At 43.5% G+C, this 12,242-nt stretch overlaps 1 protein-coding gene across 1 annotated transcript in view; it reads right to left on the bottom strand.

Moving 5' to 3' along the window:
- Nucleotides 1-4,988: 4,988 nt before the first annotated feature.
- The window catches only part of usp6nl (USP6 N-terminal like), a 47,520-nt gene continuing 40,266 nt past the window's right edge, over nucleotides 4,989-12,242 (bottom strand). The window contains exon 14 of the mRNA XM_061914214.1: nucleotides 4,989-6,562. Within this exon, the coding sequence (XP_061770198.1) occupies nucleotides 5,160-6,562 (1,403 nt within the window). The 3' untranslated portion in view covers nucleotides 4,989-5,159. The remainder of the gene's footprint in view (nucleotides 6,563-12,242) is intronic.

Below are 12,242 nucleotides of genomic sequence, written 5' to 3'. Positions count from 1 at the left end.
GCTCTTCCCGGGGGATTCCGAGGCGTTCCCAGGCTAGCCGGGAGACATAGTCTTCCCAACGTGTCCTGGGTCTTCCCCGTGGCCTCCTACCGGTTGGACGTGCCCTCAACACCTCCCTAGGGAGGCGTTCGGGTGGCATCCTGACCAGATGCCCGAACCACCTCATCTGGCTCCTCTCCATGTGGAGGAGCAGCGGCTTTACTTTGAGTTCCTCCCGGATGGCAGAGCTTCTCACCCTATCTCTAAGGGAGAGACCCAAACTCATTTGGGCCGCTTGTACCCGTGATCTTATCCTTTCGGTCATGACCCAAAGCTCATGACCATAGGTGAGGATGGGAACGTAGATCGACCGGTAAATTGAGAGCTTTGTCTTCCGGCTCAGCTCCTTCTTCACCACAACGGATCGATACAACGTCCGCATTACTGAAGACGCCGCACCGATCCGCCTGTCGATCTCACCATCCACTCTTCCCCCACTCGTGAACAAGACTCCTAGGTACTTGAACTCCTCCACTTGGGGCAGGGTCTCCTCCCCAACCCGGAGATGGCACTCCACCCTTTTCTGGGCGAGAACCATGGACTCGGACTTGGAGGTGCTGATTCTCATTCCGGTCGCTTCACACTCGGCTGCAAACCGATCCACTGAGAGCTGAAGATCCCGGTCAGATGAAGCCATCAGGACCACAAAAGCAGAGACCTAATTCTGCGGTCACCAAACCGGAACCCCTCAACGCCTTGACTGCGCCTAGAAATTCTGTCCATAAAAGTTATGATCAGAATCGGTGACAAAGGACAGCCTTGGCGGAGTCCAACCCTCACTGGAAATGTGTTCGACTTACTGCCGGCAATGCGGACCAAGCTCTGACACTGATCATACAGGGAGCGGACCACCACAATAAGACAGTCCGATACCCCATACTCTCTGAGCACTCCCCACAGGACTTCCCGAGGGACACGGTCGAATGCCTTCTCCAAGTCCACAAAGCACATGTAGACTGGTTGGGCAAACTCCCATGCACCCTCAAGAACCCTGCCGAGAGTATAGAGCGGGTCCACAGTTCCACGACCAGGACGAAAACCACACTGTTCCTCCTGAATCCGAGGTTGGACTAGCCGGCGTAGCCTCCTCTCCAGTACACCTGAATAAACCTTACCGGGAAGGCTGAGGAGTGTGATCCCACGATAGTTGGAACACACCCTCCGGTCCCCCTTCTTAAAGAGAGGGACCACCACCCCGGTCTGCCAATCCAGAGGTACTTCCCCCGATGTCCACGCGATGCTGCAGAGTCTTGTCAACCAAGACAGCCCCACAGCATCCAGAGCCTTAAGGAACTCTGGGCGGATCTCATCCACCCCTGGGGCCTTGCCACCGAGGAGCTTTTTAACTACCTCAGCCCCAGAAATAGGAGAGTCCACCACAGATTCCCCAGGCACTGCTTCCTCATAGGAAGACGTGTTGGTGGGATTGAGGAGGTCTTCAAAGTATTCCTTCCACCTATCCACAACATCCGCAGTTGAGGTCAGCAGAACACCATCCGCACCATACACGGTGTTGACAGTGCACTGCTTCCCCTTCCTGTTTGTTGATGTGCAGTTAAAAAAACAAAAAAAAAATGGCAGCTCAGGTGCCAAAACTTTACTGTAAAATTAGTTTTTTTTTATTTACAGTAAAAAAAAAAATGCACACTTTACAGTAAAATTCTGGCAACTGAACTGCCTTTTTTTTTTTAACCATAAAATCAGTAGTGCTGTTTTTCCAGACACTACATTTTGAAGTGAAATTATTGCAATTTTTTTTTTGCATTTTAGTTTTAAAATAATCTAGTAATAAAATGCATTAAAACAAATGGTGTAATAATAGTATTCATCGTTAGAAGCGGTCCATAACTGTGGCGTGGGCCTCAGTGTAAAGCACTTTGACATCTTGACCACAAACATACATAAGACACATTTATTGTTGGTCAAAAAAGAGATTTATTTTCCACTCCATCTCAGCTTAATAAGCAAAATATCTAAAGGATCTGCAGTTAGTCATCAAACAAGACAATTTAGAGAATATCATGTACAGCAGGGGTCACCAACGCGGGCACCAGGTCGCCCGTAAGGACCAGATGAGTCGCCCGCTGGCCTGTTCTAAAAATAGCTCAAATAGCAGCACTTACCAGTGAGCTGCCTCTATTTTTTTAAATTGTATTTATTTACTAGCAAGCTGGTCTCGCTTTGCTGGACATTTTTAATTCTAAGAGAGACAAAACTCAAATAGAATTTGAAAATCCAAGAAAATATTTGAAAGACTTGTTTAAATAAATTCATTTATTTGTTTACTTTGCTTCTTATAACTTTCAGAAAGACAATTTTAAACAAAAAATACAACCTTAAAAATGTTTTTTAGGATTTTTAAACACATTTACCTTTTAAATTCCTTACTCTTCTTTCCTGACAATTTAAATCAATGTTTAAGTAAATTGATTTTTTTTTTATTGTAAAGAACAATAAATAAATTTTTATTTAATTCTTAATTTTAGCTTCTGTTTTTTTCAACAAAGAATATTTGTGAAATATTTCTTCAAACTTGTTATGATTAAAATTCCCCCCCAAAAATTTTCTGGCAAATCTGTAGAATCAAATTTAAATCTTATTTCAAAGTCTTTTGAATTTCTTTTAACATTTTTGTTCTGGAAAATCTAAAAGAAATAATGATTCGTCTTTGTTAGAAATATAGCTTGGTCCAATTTGTTATATATTCTAACAAAATGCAGATTGGATTTTAACCTATTTAAAACATGTCATCAAAATTCTAAAATTAATCTTAATCAGGAAAAATTACTAATTATGTTTCCGTAAGTTATTTTTTTCATTTTTTCAAATTTAGCTAGTTTTTCCCTTCTTTTTTTCGGTTGAATTTTGAATTTTATAGAGTCGAAATTGAAGATAAACAAGGTTTCAAAATGTAATTTTCATTTTTTTCCCCTGTTTTCTCCTCTTTTAAACCGTTCAAATAAGTGTTTTTTTCCATCATTTATTCCCTACAAAAAACCTTCCGTTGAAGGAAAAAAAAATGTACGACGGAATGACGGACAAAAATACCCTTTTTTTAAAAAAAATATTTATTTATCTGTTTCTATAAATATTTATTGTGAGAAATCATTAGGAGGATAAGTGTTTCCACCAAGATAAATGTCATTAATTATTAATAATAACAGAGTTAAATTGAGAAAATTGGCTATTTCTAGCAATTTATTGAAGTGTGTATCAAACTGGGAGCCCTTGGCATTAATCAGTAGCCAAGAAGTAGCTCTTGCTTTCAAAAAGGTTGCTGACCCCTGCTTTACAGTATGAGAGCACTGTAGGAATGCAGCAACGTAGAAATAAGAAGGGATGTGATGGATTTATTTAACGCTAAAATGTGTACCGACACATTTGTGGCTATGTAGCGTGTATGTGTGTGTGTGTGTGTGTGTGTGTGTGTGTGTGTGTGTGCGTGCGCACATGACAGTGTTGAGACGTAATGAATGAAAGCAAACTCACTGCAACCGGTGCATCTCGGCCTATGTAACCACTGCTAACAAACACTTCAAAACATTTTAAAAGATGTCATCAAGGATCAAAGTAAAAACAGTGTTAGCCCTCACGAATCCCATCGGTGTTCTTGGCCTCTCAGAACATAAAAAACAAGGACCTCCTGATACAGTACTTACAGTGTGTAAAAAACCCCCCCAAAAAACAAGAAGATTGCACTTCAGTAAGTCGGCGATGAGAAACATCGCCGAAACTGAACCAGAATTCCAAGCCTGAAAATGTCAATCACAATCGTCGCTGCTCTTTTCGCATCTTTTCCCACGGAAATAAAAGTTCACCGAGGAAGATACAAAAATAAAGATGGCCTGTCAGTTTCCCCCCTCTGCTACTATTAACAACAACACTGACTCTAAAAGATATCTCTTTAGACCAGGGGTGCCCACACTTTTTCTGCAGGCGAGCTACTTTCCAATTGACCAACTCGAGGGGATCTACCTCATTTATATATATCATTTATATTTATTTATTTATGAAAGAGACATTTTTGTAAACAAGTTAAATGTGTTTAATGATAATACAAGCATGTGTAACACATATAGATGTCTTTCTTTCACAAAGACAAGAATATAAGTTGCTGTATTACCTGACTCTGATGACTCGCATTGATTGGAATCAGACAGTAATGATGATAACGCTCACATTTTCAAATGGAGGAGAAAAAAAGTTGTCCTTTCTGTACAATACCACATGAAAGTGGTTGGTTTTTGGCATCTAATTCATCCAGCTTCCATACACTTTACAAGAAAAACATTGGCGGAAAATTCCGTAGCTTGCTTGATTGACATTCACGGCACCCGAGGGTCTTGTGAGATGACGCTGGCTGCTGCCAGTTCATTATTATGAAAAAATGACAGAGAGGAAGGCGAGAAACACTTTTTATTTCAACAGACTTTCGCGCCGTACCTTCCGTCAAAACTCTAAAGGCCGACTGCACATTTCCTATCTTCACAATAAAAACCCTGCTTCATGCTGCCTGCGCTAACAAAATAAGAGTCTCGGAAAGCTGGCGTGCACAAGTGAAACTTTCTGAGGGATCGCTTGTGCACGCCAGTTTTCCGAGACTCTGTATTTAGTTAGCGCAGGCAGCATGAAGCAGGGCTTTTATTGTGAAGATAGGAAATGTGCAGTCGGCCTTTAGAGTTTTGACGGAAGGTACGGCGCGAGAGTCTGTTGAAATAAAAAGTGTTTCTCGCCTTCCTCTCGGTCATATTTTCATAATAATGATCTTGCAGCAGCCAGCGTCATCTCACAAGACCCTCCGGTACCGTGAATGTCATTTAAGTGACGTCTTGGTGAAGATTGATGATCACTCATTTTTAGGTCTATTTTTTTTAAAAAGCCTGGCTGGAGATCGACTGACACCCCCCCCGCGGTCGACTGGTAGCTCGCGATCGACGTAATGGGCACCCCTGATTTATACTCTTTAGTCTCTGTTAATGATTTACATCCAAAAATAAAACAAAAATATTCAGCCTTTTTTTTTTTCTCTTCTTCTCCTTGTAATTCCCTGCGGAGTGCTTGGTAAGAAAGGTGTGGCCCAGGGAGTGCGTAGAAGAAAAGCACAGTGTGAGTGACATGGATCACAGCAGCATGGACTCCTGCATGGCGAACGCCTCCTGTGCGTGCCTGTAGTGCGCGCCTCCAAACAGCTGGGGGAGCTGTTGCCGGCGCTCCTGGAAAGGCGTCCTGTAGTGCTGCGGGCCGGCGCCGCTGTCGGGGAAGGTGAACGCCTCCACCGGGGACATTTGGGCCTCCTGGAAGCTGGGCGAGCGAGGCACGGCGCCGGGGGACTGTGCGGGGCCCCGTTGGGGTTTACCTTCAGGATGATACTGGCTTCCTGTTTGCCCCTGGAAGCTGTAGTCCAGGGGGACGTGGACCTGTGCGGTGGAGGTGAGCTTTTGCAGGTAGATGGGGGTGGTGCTCCCTTGGGGCTCCAGCTGCAAGGGGGCTCTCCGAGGGTTATGGGCGCTGTTGGGCGGCGGATGCCTGCGGTAGGTGGCGAAAGAGTTCACCGGAGCCCTGTCGGGAGAGCGGCTGCCGGGCGGTCGCCTGGTGGTGGCGTACATCTGCTCCCCCGTCCTCGTGTTGGGGGGTGAAATGAGTCGGGAGGGTGGAGCGTAGTGTTTGTAGCCCGGGTGAAAGATGGGGACCTCAGTCGTCGCCCTGCCAGAGAAGTGCTGCACTGGAGGGGAGTGGTAGTGGCTCTGGTTTCCAGGGAACCCGGGGTAGACCCCGACCGGATGCTGGTGAGCAGGGTTGGAGGGTATCTGAGATGTTACTACACTGGATCCGTAAAGTGGATCACCCTGCTGAGAGGACGGTACACCGTAGGGGGTCTCGCTGCGAGGAGTCCTCATCCTGGACGGAGGTCTCTCCAGCTCCAGGATTTGAAACTCCTGCTCCGGCAGTCCTGGTACATTGTCGTACTGCGAGGCGTTGGACCCGCGGTTGGCGTCAGGAACAAAGTCCTTGGAGTGTGGTCGTCGGCAGGGCTGTTGGCCGTCGTCGGGACCGGAGGGCGCCGGAGACGCGCCCCGGCTCAGCTGGACCTGCCGGGCCGCCATTGCTTTGGCGGCTTCGAGCTTAGTCTCGGAGGGCTTGAACCAGCGAGGCGCGATGTCTCTGTGAGAACCGGAGACCGCGTTGGAGTTGAGGTGGGCGACGGCGTGACTCGGAGTCTTCATTCGGTCCACGGTGGTCAAGTGCTGGACTGGGGTTGGTGCCGAGTGTGGCTCCACTTCGAGTCCCCCGAGTCGACCGTCCCTCATGTCAACCTTGCGGTGGCGTATCGACTTCTCCAGCGAGTCCCGCCGTAACCGACTGGGGGGGCGACTATCCTGACGGCGCTCCGGTACCGGACTGGGCTGCTTCGGAGGCTCGGCTGGCTCGGCGTGGCTCTGACCGTTGCCGACGTGGTTCATGGCCGCTGGCGCCAGCTCGGGAAGCTGCCCTAAGGGCTTCTTGGGGAACTCCTCGTCCTTACCTGGAAGACAAAAGCCGTGGAAGCTCATGAGAAGTCTACTCGGAGACCGGAGCGGGAGTGTGGACGGCTGAAGACACAGATGAAGAGTCACAACGGGGGACATGGATTCATGCAATATGACTGCCATTGAGGATAAACGAGGAGAATTACATTCAGGACAACACATCATCTCCACAGGCAAAGAAGACCAAACACAGTTTCATGTGGATTCTGGTAAAGGCTTCCTCAGGAACCACAGCCGGGTCCAGTGGGGGACAGGACCGTAAAGGCCCGTTTTTTTACCAGCTGAAAAACAGTTTGTCAGCATTATTCCTGGCACGGGACTTGGAAAGATAAGCAGAGAGATACAAAGAAGTGCTGCTGGACAGACAAAGCGACAGACAGGACTGACTGATGGACATGGAGAGGCAAGACCAGTCAGGAAAGCCCACCGGTTACTGTTGTAGGAGCAAATGTGGCCGCCGTTGTAGTTGTTGGCTAACATTGTTCGGAAGAAGAGGAAGAGAAAGGGGGTGAAGGAAGACATGTTAGAAGAAGCACAGAATAATTCTATCTCAGTTATCACAAAACTTGCTGTTCCCATCAGTTCCCGGCGGACAGACAGAAGCTGTCTTTGATCTTACCAAGCAAAAGGCTTGTAAAACTCCACTGTGTACGATGGGAAGCGACATGAAGGTGTCGGTTTCTTTGATCTATTGGAAGATCTTGTCTTGACCCGAGATCTACAAAGCGGAGAGGGAGCAGGACCCGACGCGAGCTCCAAGCACCTTTTCTTGGAACTGTTTTGTGTCCGAGTGCAACAGATTTTTACGACCCCATCTCCCCTGTAATCAGGGAAAGTCCAAATAAAAGAGGAGGCCTGCAACTCTTTTGTCAGAGCGTGGTGGAACAGCTTAATTGAATTCTGTCTCTGCTTAATTCCTTGCTTCTTGTCTGTTAAATAGATGTCATGGAGGTTCGAGCCTGACCCTAGTCACGCCTCAGCAGGTCGGCAGTGCAGATGCTAACGAGCTAATTCGGTGGTTGCCAAACATGACCCCCTTTGGCACACGAGGATGGCTTTGGGCCCAAATATTCACTGCCTGTGTATACAAAGGACAATAATAATACACTGGACCAGATGAGCAGGTCTATTCAAGTCTTTTTTCATACAAAAGTCGCATTAAAGGCGCATTTTATTATGATTATTTTCTAAATGTATAACACTTCCTTGGTCTACATGACATGTAATGGTGCTTCTTTGCTCGGAATGTTGCATAGATGAGGTTTTACACATCTTCTTCAAGTCACTTTCTGACAGTCTCTTCAGGATGCGCCGTTTTGTGGGCGGGTCTTATTTACGTGCCGCCATTTGGAAAGCGTCTTCATCCCCGTCATCTTTGTTGCAGCGGTGTAGCGTGCAAGGACGGGAGTGGAAGAAGTGTCAAAAGATGGCGCTAACTGTTTCAATGACATTCAGACTTTACTTCAATCAATAACGGAGCAACATCTCCTCATCCGTGGCTCACTAGTGCAACAACAATGCCCGAAATGTGAACTCTCTAATAAGTAAAGTTCCTTGGGTGAATAATGTAAAGTCACTACACCGGTATGTTTTAATGCTTTCATGGGGAGTTTACTGACAGAAATAAGTAAGAACTTTACACTACTTTATATTAGAAATGGCAACAGTGGAGGATGAGTGTCACATAACCACCAACTACATTTCCAGGACTTATGCAGATCCCAAAAAAAGATCAGCAGGTACCAGAAGGTAAGAAAAGTTGCTTTAGCATAATATTTTGAAACAAAACACCAGTTAATGGGTACCATTTTACAGTCCTTATACACACACCATAGTAATACTTGTATCTCCGACTACGGTAGCCGTAATGTGCCGACAATCCATTAAGTGGTGCGGCTTCAAAGTCCTACTAAAACATTTTAACAGATTTTTGAGCGCCGTGTGGTAATGTTTTTTATTTTCAATGGGACATGTAAAATTTGGTGTTGTTTACTGCCTTCATTATGCAGTCCACACGCATCTCTTATGTGTGACTGCCATCGACTGGTCACACTTATCATTACAGCAAGTACCAAATAAAATTGCTTGGAGGTCGGTAAACACAAACAGAATCATGGTGCACCGGGATATAAGGCGCACTGTCGAGTTTTGAGAAAATGAAAAGATTTTAAGCAAAGACATCTCATAAGTAGGCTGTTGTGATGCGAGAAATTGGGCCGCCATCTTGAAGTGGTGATGAGGAGCTGGCGAGCAGCCTAAACTGAAAGTTGACAGGTAGAAAACAAAGATGCTAAAGTGACAGTTGACAGGTAGAAAACAAAGATGCTAAAGTGACAGTTGACAGGTAGAAAAACAAAGATGCTAAAGTGACAGTTGACAGGTAGAAAACAAAGATGCTAAACTGACAGTTGACAGGTAGAAAACAAAGATGCTAAAGTGACAGTTGACAGGTAGAAAAATAAGATGCAAAAGTGACAGTTGACGGGTAGAAAAATAAGATGCTAAAGTGACAGTTGACGGGTAGAAAACAAAGATGCTAAACTGACAGTTGAAAGGTAGAAAACAAAGATGCTAAACTGACGGTTAACAGGTAGAAAACAAAGATGCTAAAGTGACAATTGACAAGTAGAAAACAAAGTTGCTAAAGTGACAGTTGACACGTAGAAAACAAAGATGCTAAAGTGACAGTTGACAAGTACAAAACAAAGATGCTAAAGTGACAGTTGACAGGTAGAAAACAAAGATGGTAAAGTGACGGTTGACAGGTAGAAAACAAAGATGGTAAAGTGACGGTTGACAGGTAGAAAACAAAGACGCTAAACTGACAGTTAAAAAAAAAAGATGCTAAAGTGACAGTTGACAGGTAGAAAACAAAGATGCTAAAGTGACAGTTGACAGGTAGAAAAATAAGATGCAAAAGTGACAGTTGACGGGTAGAAAAATAAGATGCTAAAGTGACAGTTGACGGGTAGAAAACAAAGATGCTAAAGTGAAAGTTGACAGGTAGAAAACAAAGATGCTAAACTGACAGTTGACAGGTAGAAAACAAAGATGCTAAACTGACAGTTGACAGGTAGAAAACAAAGACGCTAAACTGACAGTTGACGGGTAGAAAACAAAGACGCTTAAGTGACAGTTGACAGGTAGAAAACAAAGATGCTAAAGTGACAGTTGACAGGTGGAAAACAAAGATGCTAAAGTGACAGTTGACAGGTACAAAACAAAGATGCTAAAGTGACGGTTGACAGGTAGAAAACAAAGATGCTAAACTGACGGTTGACGGGTAGAAAACAAAGATGCTAAAGTGACAATTGACAGGTAGAAAACAAAGATGCTAAAGTGACAGTTGACAGGTAGAAAACAAAGATGCTAAACTGACAGTTGACGGGTAGAAAACAAAGATGCTAAAGTGACAGTTGACAGGTCGAAAACAAAGATGCTAAACTGACGGTTAACAGGTAGAAAACAAAGGCGCTAAAGTGACAGTTGACAGGTAGAAAAACAAAGATGCTAAAGTGACAGTTGACAGGTAGAAAACAAAGATGCTAAACTGACAGTTGACAGGTAGAAAAAATATGCTAAACTGACAGTTGACAGGTAGAAAAAAAAGATGCTAAACTGACAGTTGACAGGTGGAAAACAAAGATGGTAAACTGACAGTTGACAGGTAGAAAACAAAGATGCTAAACTGACAGTTGACAGGTAGAAAACAAAGATGCTAAACTGACGGTTAACAGGTAGAAAACAAAGATGCTAAAGTGACAATTGACAGGTAGAAAACAAAGTTGCTAAAGTGACAGTTGACAGGTAGAAAACAAAAATGCTAAAGTGACAGTTGACAGGTAGAAAACAAAGATGCTAAAGTGACAGTTGACAGGTAGAAAACAAAGATGCTAAAGTGACGGTTGACAGGTAGAAAACAAAGATGGTAAAGTGACGGTTGACAGGTAGAAAACAAAGACGCTAAACTGACAGTTAGAAAACAAACATGCTAAAGTGACAGTTGACAGGTAGAAAACAAAGATGCTAAAGTGACAGTTGACAGGTAGAAAAATAAGATGCTAAAGTGACAGTTGACGGGTAGAAAACAAAGATGCTAAAGTGACAGTTGACAGGTAGAAAACAAAGATGCTAAACTGACAGTTGACAGGTAGAAAACAAAGATGCTAAACTGACAGTTGACAGGTAGAAAACAAAGACGCTAAACTGACAGTTGACGGGTAGAAAACAAAGACGCTTAAGTGACAGTTGACAGGTAGAAAACAAAGATGCTAAAGTGACAGTTGACAGGTAGAAAACAAAGATGCTAAAGTGACAGTTGACAGGTACAAAACGAAGATGCTAAAGTGACGGTTGACAGGTAGAAAACAAAAATGCTAAACTGACAGTTGACAGGTAGAAAACAAAGATGCTAAACTGACGGTTAACAGGTAGAAAACAAAGATGCTAAAGTGACAGTTGACAGGTAGAAAACAAAGATGCTAAAGTGACAGTTGACAGGTCGAAAACAAAGATGCTAAAGTGACAGTTGACAGGTCAAAAACAAAGATGCTAAAGTGACAGTTGACAGGTAGAAAACAAAGATGCTAAAGTGACAGTTGACAGGTAGAAAACAAAGATGCTAAAGTGACAGTTGACAGGTAGAAAACAAAGATGCTAAAGTGACAGTTGACAGGTAGAAAACAAAGATGCTAAACATACAGTTGACTGTTAAAAAAACAAAGATGCTAAAGTGACAGTTGACAGGTAGAAAACAAAGATGCTAAACATACAGCTGACAGGTAGAAAACAAAGATGCTAAACTGACAGTTGACAGGTAGAAAACAAAGATGCTAAATTGACGGTTGACAGGTAGAAAACAAAGATGCTAAACTGACGGTTGACAGGTAGAAAACAAAGATGCTAAACTGACGGTTGACAGGTAGAAAACAAAGATGCTAAAGTGACAATTGACAGGTAGAAAACAAAGATGCTAAAGTGACAGTTGACAGGTAGAAAACAAAGATGCTAAACTGACAGTTGACGGGTAGAAAACAAAGATGCTAAAGTGACAGTTGACAGGTCGAAAACAAAGATGCTAAAGTGACAGTTGACAGGTAGAAAACAACGATGCTAAAGTGACAGTTGACAGGTAGAAAACAGAGATGCTAAAGTGACGGTTGACAGGTAGAAAACAAAGATGCTAAAGTGACAGTTGACAGGTAGAAAACAAAGATGCTAAAGTGACAGTTGACAGGTAGAAAACAAAGATGCTAAAGTGACAGTTGACAGGTAGAAAACAAAGATGCTAAAGTGACAGTTGACAGGTAGAAAACAAAGATGGTGTTCAGTGTTTTCCTGCTCAAATGAGCAAACTGTTGAAAGAGCTGCAGCAACAGAGATACAGTCTATAAGATATATAGATATTTAATGTATTCATACATTGTTTATGTAGCATGTATATATAACATCATCATATTGTTTCTTCAACTTCAAAATAGCTGACCCTTCTCTGGGATTATATTCCCAGTTTTGATCTGGTCACTTATAGCATATAATAATGTTCTTTTACCGTTAAGCAAACTATGAATAATAAAACATGTGTCCTGTATCATAGCTACAGGTATGAGACAAAAGGTGGTGAAAATGAGTGGTATTCAGTGAGGTAAGATGAGTTAAATGTGCTGACAGTTTGTT

This window comes from Nerophis ophidion, linkage group LG10 (assembly GCF_033978795.1).
Source record: "Nerophis ophidion isolate RoL-2023_Sa linkage group LG10, RoL_Noph_v1.0, whole genome shotgun sequence".
In the NCBI taxonomy this organism is placed as follows: domain Eukaryota; kingdom Metazoa; phylum Chordata; class Actinopteri; order Syngnathiformes; family Syngnathidae; genus Nerophis; species Nerophis ophidion.
The sequence above is the reverse complement of the archived record's forward strand: the minus strand, read 5'-3'. Positions and strand labels throughout refer to the sequence as shown.